The sequence below is a fragment of the Aquila chrysaetos genome, chromosome 6 (genome assembly GCF_900496995.4).
Source record: "Aquila chrysaetos chrysaetos chromosome 6, bAquChr1.4, whole genome shotgun sequence".
NCBI classification, from domain to species: Eukaryota; Metazoa; Chordata; class Aves; order Accipitriformes; family Accipitridae; genus Aquila; species Aquila chrysaetos.
Genome location: NC_044009.1, coordinates 46,270,481 through 46,293,004, shown reverse-complemented (window position 1 = coordinate 46,293,004; position 22,524 = coordinate 46,270,481). Strand labels below are relative to the sequence as shown.

At 40.4% G+C, this 22,524-nt stretch overlaps 1 protein-coding gene across 6 annotated transcripts in view; it reads right to left on the bottom strand.

Moving 5' to 3' along the window:
• The window catches only part of CCNT2 (cyclin T2), a 28,715-nt gene extending 7,406 nt beyond the window's left edge, over positions 1-21,309 (bottom strand). For 2 of the 6 annotated variants that reach the window (XM_030017134.2, XM_030017136.2), the window contains exons 1-7: positions 21,098-21,309; positions 20,135-20,216; positions 12,187-12,315; positions 11,003-11,063; positions 9,832-9,894; positions 3,325-3,370; positions 1,822-1,985 (exon numbers count right to left, since the gene is read on the bottom strand). In XM_030017134.2, coding sequence (XP_029872994.1) covers positions 1,822-1,985; positions 3,325-3,370; positions 9,832-9,894; positions 11,003-11,063; positions 12,187-12,315; positions 20,135-20,216; positions 21,098-21,303 — 751 coding nt within the window. In that variant the 5' untranslated portion in view covers positions 21,304-21,309. Of the gene's footprint in view, positions 1-1,821; positions 1,986-3,324; positions 3,371-4,156; positions 4,265-6,273; positions 8,175-9,831; positions 9,895-11,002; positions 11,064-12,186; positions 12,316-20,134; positions 20,217-21,097 lie in introns of those variants that run through there. The other 4 variants (XM_030017133.2, XM_041124176.1, XM_041124175.1 and 1 more) reach the window with 4 other exon arrangements.
• Between the last annotated feature and the right edge of the window lie 1,215 nt (positions 21,310-22,524).

Genomic DNA, 22,524 nt, shown 5'->3' with positions numbered 1-22,524 from the left:
TAAGCAGGTTAAACTTTAAGCATTTTTCTAGACTAACAGCATACAGCTTTTGCAGTAGTTGCCACAGGCTGCACGTGATTCCAATTGATATTTAATAAAAACATCGTTAGACAAGTGTTGAACAAAAAAGGCTACAGTATTTCACTATGACAGACTTCTGACCACTACACACATTCTGAAACACAGGTTTGAATTTAAGATTTTGGTTTTACTCTTGCAGAATCTTGATTCGTTAGACCAAAAATTTCAAGAGGGATCTGTACAAACAATAGCTCCTAAAATAACATACTTGCCATTCAGCTTGGGCATTTCCTGTATGAAGTTAAGTTTTCTTTAAAGTATAAATTTCTAAGTCACTGCCTCAGTCATTCCACCAAACTTCAGGAACAACCAATAACAGCTCTGAAGAAAATATAAGCCATCAGACCCTTTGAAGCACCCTGTTTTAGACAACAGCTTTTGATTAATTTGTGTTCAAGGCAAAGTAGCTGGCTGTGTTAAAAAAACCAAAGACCCTTGCATTTAGTACGTCCACAAGGGAACACAGGTCTCCATGCTTGTCAGCTGCATATAAAAATACTTTCCACTGAAATTTAATTTTACTCACAAGCTAAAAATAATTGGGTACAGTCAGAATTTGAATGCAAAAGTAGATCTCTTGCAGGTCTGGAAGAACTGGCTTCTCCAGAACTCCACAAGCAAGTTATAAACTAAGCTGCTCCCAAGAGCGAAACTGCCTCAAGCCCTTTTGTCTGCCCGAGTCTATTACACACACCAGAACTCCATAAATGCTTGAAGAATTAAGCGGTGCTCACCATGAGCTCACAGCACACACCTCATGGGATTTTTAAAAATCAAAATGATGCATACTTACTAAACACACAAAACTAACAGCCAGATGAGAAGGAAGGCAGGGTGGTATTTGAAACTACAGATACAACTTAAAGAAGCCTACTAAGAGACATTTGAACTTGCAATTTCAAGCTTACTCTGGTTCTCTGCTTCACATGACATCTACTCAAGTTTTCACCGTCAAAACCAGTAATATTGCCATTAAGAAAGAAGAGCTCAGCAGAGAAAGAAAGCAGGCCGTGGGGAGCTACACTGGGCCATACCAAGCCTGGAGGCCTCCACCACTACTCTGAAACAAACATTTCACTCTAGAACTAACAGCTAAGTCCAATACATAGATCTGAAAGCCCCAGAAGGTACCACCTCCACTACAGTAGCGTACGGAGGCCTTGAATTCAGACCCCACTGAACTAAGTACTGTTTCAAAAGATAGTAAACTTCTTGGTATATGTTCTTCTAGGTATATGCTTTCTTCTGGAAAGAAGCCATTTAACAAGAAAAAAAATGCTTCACAGGAGTTTGAAGTTATCATACAACAAATTGTTAACATAGAACTACCTTCATAAACACAGCGATTTCATGTATAGCCTTAAGAACATTTGTTTCAGTGACAGTGAAGCCATAAGCTTGGACCAGTGATGTACGTAAAATGATCAGGACGGCACAGATTTGCACTGGTAGGTCTCCATCTCTTTCCTGGTTCTGGAAAGCACTTCAAAGCAAGATTCTAACCTACACTTGCAAAAGTTTAGTGAATGCCCCAGCCCACAGGATGAAATAAAAAGGGTCTCAAAACTAAGTTTGTCTTCCAAAGTTCTCCCCTCTCCTATGCCTTTCACCTGCGGATCTGGTATGTGAAGTCAGTGAGACTTATTTTAGGCTTAAAGCCACGCTCTTAATATACTATGCTCCTATTTTTACATTAATAAACGCTTGAATTTCAAGATGTGAAAAGGCAGTATTACTTACCATCTAGCAATTCTAGAGTAACTGAAGGGTCTACATATTCCCACCAGTGTTTTCCATCAGTTGATACTGGAATCTCCCAGTTGGACCACTTGCAGGCCAAGTGAATGCACACACATGCTATCACTGTAGGCTTGTACTGAAGACAGAATGTAGTAAGATGAAGACTGTTGCACAAATTTCGTAATGAGGAACCAAAGGAAAGCAAACATGTAAAACAGAAAACCCAAACAAATCAACCATTAACATACAGAATAAGATAACAAGTCAAGCAACAGCAGTTAAACATTAGGTCAAGGAACATTTTTCTGATTTAAGTTCATAAGATATCTTCCTGCCTTAAGAAAACAAAGGGCAGGGCGTTTATCTGGTGGAAAAGTTTAATTTGCTTTTGCTATAAAAAGTGCAACAAACAGCAAATAAATTTACCAGTTATTCTACTGTACTTAAGTACTAAAAAGAAAGACGTATAAAATGGTCAATTAAAATTCTACAGTAAAAAACCATACAGCTGATTATGCAGTCTCTGAATGAGACAATTAGAAGAAGGTACCCAATAGTTCCACAGAAGCCAAGTGAATTACTTTTGGGCTTAGCTTTCACTGGGCCTGGATTTGTGGTATTTGCAAACTTGCCTTCAGCTTCCAGCTGGCAGCAGCACGAAGACATTGGTTCAGTTTCACTGTTTTATCATAACTTTTCTTAACAGCTGTTTCAAATATAGAACCTTGCCCATCAAGGAACCACCAAGAAATATTTATTTGGAAGAGTTCTAATAACTAGCAGATACTGCTTAAAAAACTATCTACATGTAATGTAATCCTCTTAAATAAAGCTCAAAGTTGTTTTGCAAGAAGTAAGCTGAAGTAATCAAGAAATCAAGACTGAAGTCTGCTCTCAAATTCCACCTTTCTACAACAGACTATGTATACACAATTCCCATTTGGAATCCTAGAACTTTAAATTTATGTAAGTACTTAAGTTTTAGAACTATATATTAAGATTAAAGAGCCGCTTCTAAACGGAAGAACATCGGACCACTACTAGTCCATCCAAAAAGAAAAATCAGCTAGTTGAAAAGATCTTAGGCCCACTACAATTTTATAAGTTAAGATTGGATCAATATATTTAAAGTTAAGAGAAAACTGCCATTAACTACAAGTGTAAACTAAAAATAGTTTTGTACTTACCAAGATGCTCGAATTTCTAGGTTAAGTTTAGCTCTTTGTAATCTTTAGCTGCTATTCAGGCTACCAATTTTAGACTTATGCACTCACAATCGAGAAAATGTCATCAGAAAGCACCACTACACTTCTCATTGTGCATTTAACCCCTTTGTGCCATCAGGCCCTTGTACAATACACCGCACTGCAGACAGGAAGGTACCACCACTGTAGATGGCCCAGTCTCCTGTTGCAACAAGGGTAAGACACATGTAGGGGGCCCTGCAGTAAAGGAAGCTATAGTGTGCTACAACAGTGCAACAAAGAGGTTCAGGATAACAACCTGTTGGTAGCCATGAAATAGGATGTCTGTGCCAAATCCTTGCTTGCTGTAAGAAAAGAAAAACGGAGAGATTAAAGATCTGCACTAGCTTGTCAGGTTCATTCCAAAATTAAAGCACTTTTACCTTCCAAAAGCACCACTTGTTATTTCCACAGAACTGACCTGAATTTAGCTAACTAGCCTTTAAAAGAATCTTTTCCGAGATACAGAAGAGGCCGTTACATTCAGTAACTGGAGATGGACCAGTCATTCCATTCACTGACCCTCCCCCTGTACAACCCATACAAGTTTCCCTTTGCTTATCTACCCCGCCAACGCCTCACACACGAGCGCGCTCTCCTCTAGGAATACCTGCTTCCCCACCCTCCTTTACAGGTGATCCCTAGCATAGCCGTGGACTGCAGTAAGGCAGTCGGTAAAAGCCAATTCATAGCAGTGCAAGTTCTGCTCTGGGAGAGGAGCATGGCAGGACAGTTGGAGAACGCACCTCCCACCCCCCAGCACCTCCCCGAAAACAGCCGCATCTCTCTCCCAAAGCCCTACGACACAGCAAGCTCCCAAGCCAGATGGTAAAAAAAATTAAACGAGTTTTCTGCTCCCTCTAATTAAAGCGCACCGTACTCATAACAACTTGTTCCACATTTGTTAAACCTATGGCAAAGCTTCAATAGGAAATAAACAACTTCGTTTTAGTTACAGTCAGGAAAAAAACCCCACAGAAGACTGCAACGTGCCAGAAATGAAAAGCTAATGACTTAGGCTGTTACACCCATCTAGCACTGACCCCTACCAGGGAAACCCCAACGCTCCTCACTCAAGTAAGAGAACTTACTGTAACATGCATATAATGGAAAAGCTGGGCACAATGGTTTTAACTGAAGATTGAATGCAGCCTTCATTGAATTCTTACTTTGACACTATAACTTGAAATCAGTGCTACCTGCAGAAAGTGTATTGGTGAATTTTATGTCAAAGGGAATATTGTTAAAACTTTTATTTTAATAATCATCTTTCCACAAAGTTTGAGAAAGACTGCAGTGGCTTTTAAAATGTAATTTAAAAAAGCATTTTAAGTATGTGATTTAACTTGACTTCTAATGATTGCCAAGGACTATAAATCAGATTTGTCTTTATGCTACACAACTGGGCAGTGCCATAATCCAAGAATGTGGAAGCAGCAAGGTAACAGGATCTGTTCCTACACACAAATCCTACTAATCCATAATAATCAAAAGGTGAACTGACAATGTGGCAGTCTTATACTGTAATGGTAACTGCATGCCAGATAACCAGGGAGTTCAACCTTTTCCTCTCCCTCCCGTCAAAAAAACATCAGGCAATATTACCAAAAAAAAAGTGAAACGAGACTATCATAACAAAACACATGAAAATACAGAATGGTTGAATAAGACCGAAATTGATGTCTTGCTCTTCGTTTTTCATCAAAGCAATGTTTAAAGGATCTTCAATGATTTCTATATTCTGTAAAGTTACAACATGTTTGAATTAAGGGACCGGACCAAGAAGCATGTCTACTCTCACTGAAATATCCCTTTTGAACAAGGAAGAAAAGCAGATGCCAGAAAACTTCTATTTAACATCAGCTTGAAAGTTGAGTAAATCAAAACACATACCTGGAAAAAAAGAATCACATCTTGAAACACACATTTTAGCCTCAATCAAAAATTAATGTGCTAAATACCTTACCTATACTACAAGCAGCATGATACTGTTTCAACTTATTTACAGCTAAATAATCATCATTGCCAAAACCAGCAAGAAATTTCAGCTCACAACTAAAGCCTGTGGTAACACAAGGCACAACTGAAAACAACCGTCCCAAACTCTTCTCTTACATTTAGGACAGCTTTGGTTTAGCAGAATTCATCACGAAAGTTAAAGCTAATGAATTTTTGTTCCTACATTGTGGTGTGTTATTTCCTATGTAATAGTGGAAAGTGCATCTCCAAATTAAAATAATCTTGAAGCAGAGGCTAAAACAAGCCAGCAGAGCTTCTCTGTTATAACTCACAAGTTGCAGGACTGATGACTGTGACACCAGCCATTAATTATCAATTTTATATTTTATCATTCAGGAGTGATTTAAAACACCCACCCTGTCTCACTGCTGCAGAAGCAACCATAAGGCAGGGGATTACTAAAGTAGTAATCAAGATTTTTGAAACAGGACTTGCTGTCCGATACACCTTCCAAAAAGCTACTATCTCCAAGAAATTCCCAACTGGAAACCAAAATGCTTTTTATTGGGCATAGCCACACAATTCATCCGGTTGCAATTCCAAGATATGTGAGTCTTTTCTTCAGCACTAGGTTATCTTGGATCTTGAGATAATCATGAAAACGTGACTGCCAAGTCACCCTTAGGAGGGTGGTAGCTGGCCAGGCCTAGGACCCTGACAACATACGTGAACTTTCCCCAGAAAGAGGAGACTGCAGGTAAGCCAGTCAACTTCGGAAGAGAGAAAGCTTGCTTAAGTCCTCCTGGGCAAAAGGAAAAAGCCACAGGCTCTGAATGGAGGTATGTTGGTGGATGCCTGTTGTATCTGGAAAGGGCTGGAGGAGGCCATGGTGTAGGCATTCGGGTCTGAGCAGTCCTGGTGGCTTTACTTTCTTGAAAGTATTTAAACCTTTGGAACAGGCCTGTAAAAGCCTGAGGTGAAAGTTCAGAATGTGAAGGCCGCCTGTAGCCGTGCTGGAGTGCAGCTGGTGTTTTAAGATCTTTCCAAACCACATAGTATACTAAGATTTAAATTTTCCCATGAGAATACCCTCTGAAAAAGCTGATTCATTTTCATCTCCTCTTCCGCTGACTTTATCAGCCTGATTTAAACAATGGCACCTGTGCACACAGATACTATGGTATGTTTGAAGAATTTGACAGTGCAATTTCCACAAAAGATTATTAAGGAACATGGGTGTTCAAGATACCTGGTAACCTGCAGAGTAGCGAGAACAATCCTAGAAATCCTTGGGATCCAATCTTCAGTTCCAAAAGAAGGTTGTGTACCAACACAGAAAAAGGAAGGACTGAAGACTTCCCAAGATGGAGATGAGGATACAGATTCCTCCCCTTCCAAGTTCCACCAGAAGCAGGCTGGGAACAGACTGATTTTGCATCAGAACTTAAGAGGACCATGTCACGGTCTTGGCACTAGGGCAGTTTCACTGCTGATCATTCAACTAGCATTCAAGCCAGAAAGGTAGTTTGACACCAGAACAGGTTTTGGTGTTTTGGTGTTGGTTTTTTTGATTATTTTTCTTTCTTTTTTCTTTTCTTCTCTCTTCAGTATCTGAGCATCCTTGGAATGGGCACTGAAGCTTGCTGACAGGCCTTCACAGATCCACTGCCTTCAGATTCCTTAGAGGACCTGTGGGATCCTAAGGAATGATGGTCCTGTCTCCTCTTCTCAGTCTCTTGACACTGAGGAAGAATGGTGCAGAAAAAAGACTGAGCCCACACCATTTTCCTTGTCTACTATACTGACCAAACTGTAAAGATGGAACAATTTCATCAACCCCTGAATATCTGAAAACCAGAAGGAATAATTAGATACCTTATGCCTGATCATCATGAGTCATTATGTATCCATCCAGTCACCCCTTATCTACCATAAGGTGTGTTGTCTAATACTACCTTCAGAAAGGCTTTCAATCTTAGAGATGAAGAATTCAACTTTTTCTTTAGTTGTATGTTGAAGCAATTATGTTTATTTTCACCAATTCCCACTTACTAGTTCATCTTCGGCTTCCAGCAATTGATTCTGGTATGCCACTATGAGACTAGACAGTCTTCTGACAATGGACTTGGCTGAATCTTTTGAGCATCATCAGTAGAACCTGGTTTTTGTTTGGGTTTTTTTTTCTGTTTGGTGGTTTTTGTTTTGTTTTGTTTTTTTTTTCTATTTTGTTTTTAAAGAGGGCAGCTTACAGATTAATACAGGTAACAGTGACAGCATAAAGCACATTACCCTGGATGCAAGACAACAAAGTGATACAGAGAATCAGCCATCCTCTTAGCCACTTAAGTTTAGCCAGCAAAAGGACATCTTCTTACCACATGGCAATTCAGTGCACACATGCTAAGCCAAAACCTTAAGTACACTTGCATACCTCAGCTAACTTTGTTGCCTCTCTTTTGATACTTACTCAGCCACATTATATTCCTCCCTTCCTTCTCACCCCAAACATACAGTTGGAGGTTTTAATCATAAGTCTTGGATAACTTAATCACCTTTAATAAATAAAGGTAACTCTGTCTTCTGAAATAGTGCTTTTTGTCCAAGCAGACATGTTACCAGAACCAGATGAAGCAACCTTGCATTTCTTTAAATTCTCAGTCAATACCTCTAGCACTGAAGATTTAACACTGACAAGTCTTGGATGTATTTGAAAGCTTCAGGACTTGGTATCTAAGTGTTGCACCTATTCACATTAAAACAACACCCTGTCCAATAAATAAATGTTAAGAGATAGAGAACTAAAATCATGCCCCTGCATCTTTGAAGATATATCACTGTGCCCACAAGCCCATCTCTTTATTCACTCAATACATAAGACTAATGTTCCACAGCAACTCTTCTTTACTTGCTTGACTTGCATGCATGAGTACAGATTTCACGCTCAATGTTTTTAATATATGGATTAATTTGTTGGGGTTTTGTTGTTGTTGTTGTTGTTTTTTTTTTTTTTTTTTTTTTTTTAATATGAGGTAACTAAGTCTTGTGTTCACAGCCTGTACCACCCCTAGGAGGGGCACATGCTGACAAGAATTTCATTTGCATACATCCATACTGAGAAGCACACCTACTCCAGTCAGTAGGTTTTCAAGCATCAGATGTATTGCATTCACTTTGCACCAGTCCTTGAAGTACATGGATTTTCAGCCCTCAGTGGAGTCTTCAGATTTCAAGACTTGGTATAATTTTAGAATTTTAAGTGTTTTGTTATAATTGGGCTGACATTAAATACTAGCTTTAAAATGTCAAATTTAAAAATTAGCATGTACCTTCCATGTATGAATTTTGTCAATACACAAAAGTAGCATACAAAACACAAAGGAAAAAGCTGAACTGTCTTGGAGTGGTATCTACCCTTGACTAAAGGAAATTAAGTTTGTGTAGCAGTATGCTTTTCTTCTTGTAGGCTCAAGTCAGAAACACTTGCTAATGTGGAAATCCTGATGCAGCTTACAATACTGCCTGCCACCCCTCCCCACAGCCCCAAATACTGAGCAAAAGTGCAGGGGCTCACACAAAACAGGGAAATATGTGCTCACAGTTATATTGACCAACAGCTAAGAAAATCCAAAGCAAAACCCTACAGACCTGCTGATGCTGACTATTGAGACTTTAGGTGCAATTAGACTTATGCATTGAGTCACAACCAAATCTGGACAGAAAGCAAAGAATCATTATCTTACAGCAAGAATAGCAATAAAGCTACTTTATATGCAAATAACTTACAGCACCAGTCCTACTCAGAATCAAACTCTGAAGACACTACACCAGTAAGCTACTTTAAAATGAGAGCGATACTTTTTCTGCAAAGAACAACTTTAATTCTAGTTACTGCAAAACAGATCTAGTTAACATGATTAAGTTGTTAAGTGAGAAAAAAACAAAAAAAACTTTGAAGCACTTAACTTTGCGTTTTTCACTGCAAAACCAGCTAAAGACTAAAAACCATGGTCTAATAATTTCCAAACACTTTTTAATTAAGGAACATAACTAAAGTGAAAAACTTGTTTCAGGTGCTTTTACAACCGATCACTAATTTTTTCATCCTCCATCTTATAAGAGGATTTTTTTCTTTTTTTAAAGCTCCAAAGGAAACCGATTTAAGAATTAAAGAAGGTGTGCCAAAATTCAGCAAAAATAGTAAAGAACAAAACAGGTTTCTAGCCAGAGTCACATTAATGAGCTGCATACAAGTTAGAGGATATGATTGTTTAACAAAAGGTTTGGGGTTTTGTGCTACCATCCAAAACAAGTACACCCTGCTCCAGAAAAACAATTAGTCACATCTTGAAGTATTTGCACGTGATAGCAGACCTGCTATGCACTCTCTTTATCCCTCAGTTCATTACCTAAAAAGATTTGCTACGACAGAAGGCTAGCATTAGCCATCAAGCAACATGCAGACTAAACTTCACTTGGTAAAACTACTTCAGAGTGAAAATAATCAACCCAGAATGATATGTAGCTGGCTATTCAGTTTTCAACTACTAACTGCTTCTGTCATTTGAGAAAACATGGAACAGACATTATTAAAATCAATGCTAATAAGAAAGCAAACAAAATGAAGGACAGAGAACTGGACTCTTTATCAAACTCTCAAGGTTAAGATCAAGCTTTTAGTAATTAGCTTTAAACAAACTCTTTGGATAACATAGTTGGTGAAGAAGCTGATATTAGGCAAATAACATCACCTTCAAATTTTACTAGAAAGGTAAAAAAGGACTTACAGAAGCAGTTAAAAGTCACTGACCTCTCACTAATTGCGTACATTTCACAACATCTGTGTGTGGATGTTCAATGGTAATCTCAAAACCTGAGGAGTTACGAATACATTTTAGAATTACACATTTGCATCTGTAAAATAAAAACACCAAAGCCCTTTTGTTTCCCCACAGACCTCAAATGCTTGCTAAACCTTTGCACTGCAGATCAAGTAACACTATTTAACTGCCTTTTATTCTGCACCTTTTCATACTTTTGAATAGTAGATAATATAGCTACTTCAAGATCAATTAGTAAAACACTCCTTCAGTAATCTCAAATATAATATATATATATTTATATAAAACCTGGGAAGTTACTGTGTTTTTAAAGTTGAACATATCTGAACAGTTTCTAGCACATTAATAAGTCAGTAAAAGCTGTATTACAGACACGCTGAAATACATGTGTATTTATTCATTGATTTCTGGGACTTAAACATGTTGCATCTATGAAATTACAAATTAAGTCATTTGTAGGTCAGTGACTTAAGAAACCTTTCTTTGTTTATGACACTATTTAAGAATTAGGTCATGTTTGTTAGCTTTTTAAAAAAAAATATATACTTAAATTGATATTGAAGAATCTCAGTAAGTCAGTGTTCTCAGGCCTGCCAGCTGTAATTGTTTATGTTACTTTAAAGTCAGAAGAGTTTCTTATCAGAACATCCATTTCAAATTTTGGAATTACCCGAATCCATTGAATGGTTACACTACAGCTTGTGATGTTCAGAGGTAATAACCCTGCTCAATTACATAATGTTCTTTAATTGAAAGGCAAAATGGGGAAAAGCACTTTGTATAAAGCTCTTCCCAATTGCTTCAGAACACATACACAGCTAACCTAGTGTAACACGTTACCTTATATGAAGAAATATCAACGTAGTTACTACTTTGGAGTAAAATCTGTTTAGAAGGGTACACATTTCTACCCCATCAAACCGTCAGAAACATCTATTTCACAAGGACAGATATGCCTTTTCTTCCTCCAAAGTGAACACAACAGAACTGCTAATACAAAACTAAATTCATAGGTCAGAAGCTGTACACAAAAATAGTAAAATACTAGTGTACCAACAACACATCAAAATTCCAGTTACTTGCGTTCCATTACTTCTTCGTGGTAAGTTGGCTGCACAGGAAATATTTAGAAAGACATACCTAAAGTTTGAAGCATTATTGTTTCAAGTATAACCAGCTCTTGGGCTTGCTGAAGGTATGCCTGAAACAAATAAGCAAACAGGTCAAGACGTAGCTATCTATTGTCTCAAAATTTTTTATCATACACTTCCTATTTGAATACTGGTACTAGCAACACAAGTTAAGACCACTACCCAAGCCAGTTAGGACTGACAACTCAGAGCACTTCACTACGTAATACTTTTCTCTACCAGTATAAGCATTACTGCAAATGCAGTCATACCAGCCTAACCATCTTTCACAATAAGATTTACTTAGTTTGGATCTCATATAATCTATTCCAGCAAAAGATTTTTAGGAGAAGTGGGGGGTGCTGTAAGAATTACAGAGGCTTGCCAGTACAAATCAACTCAACTATCTCTAGGCAGATAATCCATTTTACAAGTACTTTAAAATACAGCTGGAAATACTCAGTTGGCCTGTGTTAAGCTAGCTTAAGCTTGTGGGCTCAAACGCCCATATACATATATATATACATATATATATATATATATATATACCTCCACCTGGCATTCCAAGACCTGGGAGCATAACAAAGGTGCTCAAAATACGTCAGCTGAGGTCCAGCAGGGTATAACTAGCTCAGCCTGACCTTCAAGCAGAACAGCTCTGGTGCATTTCCACCACGCTTCCTCGTATGTTTGGTTTCAGGAAGACTCATCTCAGGAAAGAAAATGTGAACTATAAAGCGGAAGCTGTACAAACTTTGGCAAATGAAAGGAAGACCAATGTATCGCAGAAGGCAGCAGCTGACAACTGTATCGCATCCTTTAAAACAGAATGTAGACAACAGTGCAGTGAACCTCTGGCTGAGAGAAGAACACAGTGTCCTGAACTCCTCTCTGCGCAAACTGTGTGACTTATGGAATCACACATGAAACCTCTTATTTAACATCTAGCCTAGTCTTCCACTATACATGTAGAAGTCTTAAAAATAATGCAAGTTCAAGACGAAGCAATCTAAGTTTCATAACGCAAATATTTCAGTCTTTAATAAGTTACATTAAGTAATACAAAAGACTTCAATGGTATAAAAACAAAAGTTTTTTCTAGTTTGCAGACAGCAATAATCCAGTCAAGACAATGTAACAGACCATTAGATGAAGTGTCATCTGATTATCTTTAAAACCATGACTTCCACCTACATCACTCTTTGTATCCAGTTGTGGCTCTTGAGGATGAAGACAGGCATGTGCTACTTTAATAACATGTTCAAGTTTCCGTGGCTGTTCTTCCACTTTTGCAGCCAAAAACAATGCCGTAGGAGATATTATCTGAAGAAGAAAAACATATGTATTTTTTAACTTTTTACAAGTAGGACTTGAATTTTTATGGAGAGTCTAAAGTGGTAATTAGAAAAGGTTTAAGAAGTTGGATTTGTTTGTGGGTTTTTTTTTTTAACAGTTCTGAACTCATGCAAGGCAACAAAAATAACTGCTTATGTTTTATTCTATAACTGATGTAATCCTCTCAGCAGCACAGGGAAAGAGTAGCATAAATGCTAAATTACATTTGTGACTAAGATGTCTAAGGTCAAACTAATTCTAGTTCAACATAAAAAGAATAGATATGGCCCAGAAGATTTAGTCGCACTAGAACAGGCTGCTTCAAGTTGAATATACTTCATGAGAAAGTTCATCCAATTTCTTGCACAGTAGTGAGCCATTACACCATCTTTTCAGTAAAAGTCAAAACAGCTGATCACAACTTCTGCTAGCATTTCATACTCCTGAAGAGCAAGAAACTTTGCAGAGAACTTTATGGAAAACAGCTTGTTATATAAAAATAGGTTGCATAAGTAAAAGCTTACTCTTAGAAACTTTACTATACACCCAGCAGTATTTGGTGAACAAAGCACAAGGATTCACAAAAAAGCAGTTACATCAAGTCTGAGTAAAGATTACAAGATGTTTAGAGTTGAAAATTTTCATAAAACTCTAGGTGTCATAAGCTGGCAGCAAAGCACCCATTCACAGTTCATTCAGTATCACCTAGGAGTTAGCAATGACGCAGGGGTTTGATGCCTAGTTATTAGCTAGAATGACTGATGTATCTATATACAGAGCATGGCTAACCATAAAAGACTTAAAAGAACCAGGGTCCTCTTTGTATGCAAAAGATGATCATGTTAGACAGGAATTAAAATGACAGTAGAAATCTTCATGTAGACATGAGCAGATTAAATTGGTTAAAATTAAGCCAGTATAAAGCATTTATTCAGAGATTGAAAGAGTTGTTTGTTGAGTATTTAATTAACGCATTGTGCAAGCAGCACAGGTATTGGATTTCTCATTCAATGTGCAAGTAGAATGAGACTGAATGAACTGAATAGCAGCTATACTTCCCCCCTAAAGTGAGGTTTGCCTTTTTTTTTTTTTTGGTCAGCAAACAGACCTTTGTTATGCCAGAATGAAACATTTGGTGTAAAAATTCACAATATATGGAAAACTGCAATGAACTAATTAGAATTGAACATTTAAGTGATTACCCATTACATTTCAGGAGCTTTCAAGTGTATCGAGGGAGTACTTTTTGCCTCCTTAAATCACTTCGAAACATCCCCTTGGATCTGAAGTAAATCTTGTAAGTTGGCAGACTTGAGGAAAACTGAGACCCTGGGAAGGTGATACCCTTTGATGCACAGAAGCACGCCATGAAGAAATCTAACATTCTAAAAAAACCCAAACCACCCAAAACAAGTCACAGAGAGAAAACTCTTCCACAACGGAGAAAAAAGAAACTACTTTCTTTTTAAGAAGTTTGTAGCTCAAGCCTTACAAATTAATGAAATAAAAACCTGAAGTCGGGTGTTGCTGAACAAGGCCGTATTAACACTGTCATTTAAGACTTCTGATGATTTTTGAGAAGTTCCTACCCACATCACTTGAATGATTTGAAATTCTGGAAGAAATTCCCTTTGTTAAGGACATGCTACTTGAAATGTGTCTCACTTAAGCTGGGAGAGAAACTTTTAAACACTAAAATGTGAAGGAAAGACTTTCTGGAGTTCAAAAAGCTAGAGTATCCACAGCTTTGAAGTGCCAGATATACAGTAGCATGCACGTGTATAACCCAACACACGCATGCCATATAAAGATATTTTATAGAGCAGACAAACTGTGCTCCTGTCCAGTAATGCACGAACCCAGGCAAACCTCTCTCGTCTACAGCTGTTTCACCCATGTAAGCCCTGCAGTAATGTCTCCCAAGTGTGCTTCAAGGATTTAGGGTAGGTGTAACTGAGAAAGGTGTCTAAGGCTAGCACCTTCTACACCAGGGCCAGCCTAAGAGGAAGGATTACATTCTCAGACATAATCCTGAGCTTTGGGGAAAAACCAGATTAGCAGACAGGGCCGGGAAGCCAGAGAAACATGAACGATAGAGAAGAAAGGAAATCAGGAAAGTTGAAAAATCCACAGAGTTATGAAGAAAGAAGTTTGACAAGACGACATTGGACAGAAACGAGGAGGTATTAATGAGCACACCAGAGAGACTAGAACTGGTTCAATTTTATTTTTTTTTTTACTCAGGAAAAAGGATACAGTGAGGTAGACCACGATGGACTGAAAACTAAGACCCAACATAGTGAAGTCACTGAGGAAGGAAAGTTAAGTCATGAAGTGTATGGAATCAGAAATAGAATGGATAATGGGAAGAAGCTTTAATAGAAAGTAAGTAGATCCTTTCCATCTCCCCAGGATCACACAATTTTTATTTTTTTAATTTAAAACAAACCAAACAGCTGTTGGGTCAGTAACCTGTAGCAGTGCCTTACTGGTGGGCTGAAGAAGAACAAAAGCAACTGCACTGTGAGCAATGAAGTGTTGCTCCCTGCTGTCCTCCCCCCTTCTCTAGCCTTACCACCCCCACCAAGCATCACACACTTATCCCCAAGCACCTGCATTCAGGCCTTACAGTTTTTCTAGCTTTGTGTACAAGTTCAATCCAAATATATCCTAACACAAGGTCTCTTTCTACACAGATTGTGGGTATAGTTACACATACATGGAATTTTCACAGTTTACCGTTCTGAAAAAATCAACTTCCAACAATTACCATGAGTGAAAATATTTACATTTCACAGAGCCATTCTTTGAACCAAGTCACCAATAACTGCACAATTAAATAATCAGAACACTCTCATTCACTATTATTCGATGTTTGACTGCACTGAAGTTTTATTTCATTCCAAAAAAGCACCTTCTTCATCAGGCTGACTTCAGGATATGTTCTAACTTACCAAAACAGATCAGTTCTAGCTGAGAACTCTCCATACAATTCCTGACCTCCAAGACCTTACATAAACCACAGTTCTGGAGGCTGATTTAAGTCAAACTGATTAACTGGCATTTAACTCTGGTGCATCAGAAATCTACGTACACCCCAATTATCTATGTCCTTAAAAAAGAAGTGTTGGCTTCCAGCCAAAGAATTTCAGGTCTTGGTTCTCATTCCCAGTTTAGAGTAGGTCAGTACTTTTGTCTCCCTTGGTATTTATTCAGGAAAATAGACATCCTAATAAAATTTCAGACTTGGCACACATACAGTCTTCAGTGAAGATGACACACCCTGCTAAGTGTGTAACTGGCAAAGTTACTCAAACACTTTCATTCATTCCCAATTCTCAAAAATGACAGAAAAAGCAAAGTAGAACAAAAAAGCAAAATTAAAGACAGACTTGACAAAGCTGTAAGGTTCCTATATATAAACACCTTCATTTGACATAAACCAAAATAATTTAAAGTTATCTACCATGCACCCAAAATATTCTTTAAGACTTCAAAAAATATCTTCAGAAGAACACACGTGATTTATGAAATTAAATCCCATTTTTGTACTAGCTGAGAATCTCAGAAACCAAGTCCCACTGAAATAGAAAAACCAAAACATAAGAGCCTTATTATGACAGTCCAAGAGCGTTATACAGCAAGTTTTATTGGTAAATGTGGTACAAGTCCTTTTTCACTAAAAAGTACAAGACATTGTAAAAACAGTGTTGCTACAATGAAGGCATTTGGAATAGTCTCAGAACACATCTGCAGCATGCATGTTGTTTCCTGAGAACTCCCTCTCCCTTTTAATGCCAATACTAGTACGTTTTTAGACCTGATACAAATTAGCTTAAGACATTAAGTGGTCCCAGTCTATGACAGAGGTTTTTCAAGTGCAAACACAAAGAGTTGCAAGGTTTTTTTTATTATACCCAGGAGCTCACATTGCATAAAAAAATCAGCAAATATGTTAAATTGCAAGATTAAAAACAGAACTGAAGTGGTCCAAAACAGCCTTGCTAAAGCTTGGTGCGTATTATGAAAGTTTTAAGAACTTTGCACAACTGCAGAGTCAACTGTTCAATACTGCAATTTGGACAGGGCACAAGAGACAGGAAGGGAATACAGAGGGATGGGAAACAAAAAAACCCCTCCACACAACTCACCTACCTTGCGCTTCAGAGAAAAAATTCCTCTTGCAGCCTTCTTTAGGCACATTACTAACTTCCACTGCATGTCACACAAAAAGACCTTGACATCATCAAGTATATTTTCAACTGGTTGTTTGGTATTACACATGGCATTTCTAAGGATTACATTTTAAAATACAGCTACCGTTTGGATGCCTTACCTCTCATTTCCAGCATACCAAGGATTTTTCCCCCTTCTCTGTTCTTCAAATCACTGTGTACTGAAGAATAAGCCTCTAAAAGAGGTATTTGCTATATAACAATATCAAACACACTAAGTACTACAGAAACAGTATTTCCAGAAGAATTTTAATTTTCAAGATATTTTAAAGTATAACAGTCAGGCTAGCATTTCCTATAAAAAGCCAGCAAGCTCCCTCCCCACCCCAATATTAGCACTGACTAACTTTATACTCAGCAGACCAAAGTTACTATGCCCTGGTCAACAGTAACATAAAAAGAATAATTTGTACTACTGCTGAGGGGATTCATAGTAGTTCCTGAAATGTCATTTGCATGGCTAGGGAAAATTAGTAGCCAGGGCATCCAATTCAGCTTACCAGAACTGGTAAAGCAAGTTTCCACCCTATTACTGGGGCATAGCAACCTTGCAAAGTCTTCACCTGCTTTGATTGCAACATCAAACCCCCAACACATTCTTCATTGCAACTAAAAGTATGTACTTCGTGGATAATTCATAGCAATTAAAAAGTGACTTGCTAGCCCACAGTAAATTCACAAAAAAAAAGGGATATTTGGTCATTAGAGCAATAAATGCAATACATTCCAAATTAACCAAGACTATATTAACTGGTATGTGCCACCCCTGTGGCTCTACAGATTGAAGACACTGTTGGGAATTCTGTTCCCTATTCGCAGTTGACTCAAAATCTTGAAAGCCTGTAAAACTGTTTAGCAGTAACTTACAATGAAGAAAAAAAAAAAAGAATTAAGACAACAACTATTCATTAAATGAGCTTCCACTTGAAGACCTGTTTATTAACAATTAAGTACATGTGACTTATATGCAAGACATACACATGTATTTGTATAACCCAGCAATTATACGTGACAATAAATATGCAAGTGTTTATTACTTGGCTAAAAAAATTAACCTACCAATAATGCAAGAAAACAAAGGCTACATTTTTTCAGCTGGAGATCGTAAGGCATTCTGACTAATGGCCATCTAATTTTCTAGCCCCAGCCTTCAGATTCCTTCTTGCCATGGATAAACATCACTACGTGCACACAACAAAGAAACATATACCATACACTGTGGAAAATTTTAGCTAGGTCTTCGCTTCAAGGCTGCCAGGACTTTACTATTTAATTTCTAAGGGTTAGTTTCTTTTTGAAGTGGATGAATATTGTTACATTTCTTAGCTTGCCAAGTACTCTGGAGATTTGATATTAAGTATTTATTACGGTCCTTGGCTTTTGCTTTCTCTACAGAGAACCCACCAGATGGTTTGGGAGTATTTTGAAAGTGACTCACATTCACTTTGAGATCACCCCTTTTACCCAATAGGAAAATAAGTAAGAAAATGCATTTGCCTATCAGTACACACACAAAGCTGCTGTCTGGCCTTACGCTCATTAAGAACTACAGAAAGTAATTCAGCAGGAATCAATATTACTGACTGCTCACTTGCAGTGCACTTGCCTTTAACTTCTATTTGTATGGTGTTACCTGAGAATACACTTTCCCCCTCCTGTAATAGTTGCAGTTTCCATGGCGTTCAGCAGCTTACTTGCAAATTTTAAGATTCATAAATATAACTTAAGGCATAGCTTTCACAACAAGGGCACTATATCCAAATACTACTGTGCTTCCAGTTCCAAGCGACCGGCATTTTCCACTGTCTGGTGAAAAACCAAACACAGCAGCTAAAGCTTCTTGCTACCTCAATCTATCCTAGATTACCAGATGACAGTACAAACAGTAATCTAGCAGATGATAACACAAACCCCAGCTACAGCAGCTCTACAGAGCGACCTCTCCATTCCAAGCAGCTCTGCCTAGTTTATCCAGTCCGCAAGCCACCCACAGTCAAGGAAAACTTGGGATGCCTCACCAGCTCCTCTTCCACTGGCTACAGGTTACTGCTACATGGGCAGGTACGCAGAGGGGAGAAAGACGGAGCAACTGTTTCACTGCCTTCACTCTATATATTACAGGAACACTTTCACAGGGCATATTCCACCACAAAGCCTGCTGGAACTTGATTCTCATGTGTGCTATTCTTGCTCTAGAACTAGAAAACTGTTTTAGGGAAGTACATTTTGATGTATATGTATATCCATCCATTCAATACACAGCTCTCCATCACTACATAAACAAAACCTACAGTATATATTTCTTCCAGGCTTATGCACACTTAGCACAGGTCGTATTGAAACACTTGGCTTTTATTACATAAAGACCTGTAACACCGCAGTTTTGGTAACAAGCTTGCTGGAAGTTTGAATTTACCTCAGATTTTGCACAAAAATACTTAAATACACTTCGGAAGTGTACCTACAAACTAATATTTCCTGCTGAATAAACACCAAATAAGCTGTCCATTTGCTCAGCCAACAATGATAAACAAATTCATGCCAGATGAAAGAGTTGGCTAACACTGTAACCCACCATGTACCTGCCCAAATTTCAGACAGTGCAAGGTTTGCAAGATTCTGCTCCTTGGCAGACCAAGGTCTGCTCTGGTCTAGACCATAACATCTGTCACACAGTCTCACTCTGTTTATCATGAAAAGCCAAGATCTGAGAAAACTCATCCTCGCCACTTAGTGATGTGCCACCATAGTTATTAACTGTTCTTGCAAAGTTAGTAAAAAATACTGATGAAAAGTACTTCCCCCCCCCTTTAAAAACCAAGACTACCTAGAATATTACATGATTATTTTTCTAACTATTGCATCCAATACTGGACATAAAAAAAAAAAAGTCTTGAAATTTTCAAGTTGGTATCTCAGGTTCCATACCTGTTACAAAATCCCTCAATTACAGGTAGTATTTTTACTGAAGAATTCAGTTCTTCATAACACATTCTGTATTCAGATTCAGCATATTCAGTTCATTAGTAAAAACAGTAGAGCTGGCGTTTTCTCATCAGATTTAGAGATTTTTCTTATCTAAGACCACTTATCATCATACTGTTTAAGACTAGACTAGTTAAATGAATTTACACTGCTTTTCGAGAACAGATACATAATCCATATGGATGCACACATAACCATATTATAATTGTCAGACACACCATGCTAGCACTACCACTGAATTCATTAAGAAAAATGTGTGTTCCTACACATCAGCCTTTCAAACTAAAGCACATAAGCACTAGCCAGATTCAAAACATCTAAATGCATTCTTCACACATCTGAAACGTGTCTGCTGATGGTGCCTATTTTTTTTTTATTTCGATGGCAGAAGATAAACATCTAATTGCCACTAGTTAAAATAATTCAAAGTTGAAAAGAAGCATCATTATTGCTTCTAAACCACTGATAAGAAGCTAGAATTCCTATAAACGCACCAAACTTTACAATCCAGCAGAGCAATGTAACACTTGTCAGTCAGACTGCCAAAATTATGGGCATATTATTACCGCATATAAAATCATACTTACATTTCGATTAAATTTTGTGAAGGAATGATGCATATAAAACCTGTGCATGTAAACAATTGCAGTGTTTATCGTAAGCTGAGATCTGGAAGACTAAATTAAGGAAACACTACATATTAAGAAAATTGTTTACAAGAACTGAAGCAACGCGCTTTCTACATCAATCATTGCTTTCAACGCACTGTCTTCGGCCGAAAATGAATGAAGGACGTGACACTTCAGAACTTAACTGCTATTAACGCATACCTAACCGACATTGACACGCATCTTTCCCATCTGTTTCGCAGACAATGTGGAGATTCCTACACCGGACCGGCCACATCCCACCCGCAGAACGAAAACTCCTTAATGGGCGACATACACCGAAACACCGTCTCAAGTGCTTTTGTTTTGTTCCGATTCAACTATTTCAGGAGAGGATTTGAGGCTTTCGTCTTACTCCCATTTCTCGCCCCCCTTTTTTTTTTTTTTTTTTTTTTTAATCAGATTAAAAAACGGCTAACGAGGAGACGCCCGTCTGACGGAAAACCAGCCTGCAAGCAGCAGGGACCGACTTTAGGAGCGTCTGAACCCGCGGCTACCGAGGGGCCGGGTCGCGGACGCGAGGCGCCTGGCCGCGCAGCCCGACCGCCCGCCACCCGTGCCTCCCTCACACGCCGACAAAGGACGGACGCCGAGCGGGGGCTCCGCCAGGCTCCTCCTCCCATTCTGTGCCTCAGGGACACAGCTCCATCCCACGAGAGCGCCGTTCGCCGGCTGCCGAGGGAGCGGGAAGAGTCCCGGGGAGGGTTCCCTCACAGGGCTGAGGCGGGAGCGGGGGGGGGTGTGTGGTGTGTGTGAAGGCGCTCCCGCCCCCCCCGCCACAGCCGGCCCGCCGCCCGCCCCGGCCCCTCGCCTCTCCCTCAGCCCGGCCCGCCGCCCCCTCCCGCCCGGCCCCTCCACCCCCCCCAGGCCCCGCTCGGATACACGTTGAGGCGCTGGCCCATATCTTGAATGAGGTTGGCCGCCTGCTGCCGGTACGAGAGCTCCTTGTCGGCCTCCACGCCGCAGCGCCGCGAGGGCGTGTTCTCCAGCTGCTCGCGGCTGAAGAACCAGCGCGACGCCGTCGAGGAGCCGCCGCCGCCCCGCGCCGAGGAGCCCGCGCCTGAGCCCGCCGCCGCCGCCGCCGCCATGACACTTCCTCCCCCTCCCTCCGCGGCCCCGCCCGCCGGCGGCGGCAGCGGCGCCGCGCCCGGCCCCGCCCCTCCCTCCTCCCCGCCCTCCATGGCGCCTCTCGCGAGAACTGGCGGCCCGGCGCGCCGCCCGCCTCCCTCCTATGTGCCCCCGACCATAGAGTCTCGCGGCCGGCGCAGCAAGAGCGCCCGCGCGGGGATGGGAGGGGGGGTGTGTCACGTGGCCCACCGGGCGGCAGCGGGCGGCCATCGCTCCCGCGGCACGTGACGTGGGCAGCAGCGGATGCGCGGCCGCCGCCGCCGCCTCCTAGAGGGGCTTCTGGAATACGGAAGCGGCGGCCTCCGCGGCCCCTCTTCACTGGCTGGCCTCCGGCGCTGATTGGCTGCGGCGCGGCGGGCCGGTGACGGGGCGTGGATAAGCCCTTCCGTCGCGCGCCGCAGGCGGGGTTGTGTGAGGCGTCTCTCGCGCCGCCCCCCCCCCCCCCCGCCCCCTTTCTCCTCAGAGGAGCGGTTTCCCGCCTAGGCTGGGTTTGGTAAGGGGAGAAGCTGTCAGTAAACGCCGCGCTTCGGAAAAATAACGGGCAAACCGAGGGGTTTGGGTTTTTTTTTTGTTTGTTTGTTTGTTGTTTTTTTTTTCTGAGAGTCTCTCAGATAGCGGGTTGCGGCTGCCCCGTGACCGGCCTCTAGAGAGCAGCCGCCCCGCGGGGGGGTGCGGGTGCGCAGCCGCTCGCTCCTCCTGAGGTTTGAAACCTCGCCGGCTTCTCCCGCGGCTCGTCTTGAGCCGGGTTGCCTGTTGCAGTCTGGTAATTCAGTAGTAACAAGCGAGCGGTTTGGTTTAGGGACGCGGAACGTTTGCGTGGTTTTTTGAAAGGGTAGAACCCAGGATCTCTTCGGAAGAGGGAGCGGCCGGCAAGTCACGGTTTTGTGGCCCTGTCCCAGCTCTCTGTAGCGGCTTTTTCCAGAACTGGAGCAGGTGTGGGGAACAGCTCCGGCCATCCTCTGCGGTGCTGTCTCCGGTTGTAGTCCTGTCTTCGTGGACTGTTAATGTTCAGTTGAGAAGATTGACGGGTTGAGACAAATAGCGCCTTATCTCTCTCAAAACTTCCTTGTTTCAGTAAAGACTCGTAGATCGTTTCAACCTCAGTTAGTTCAAGTGATCCCATTTATTGCCTCGCGCATAGTGCATAGTGCATAGCAGCACGAACAAGGGGGCAGAAGCTG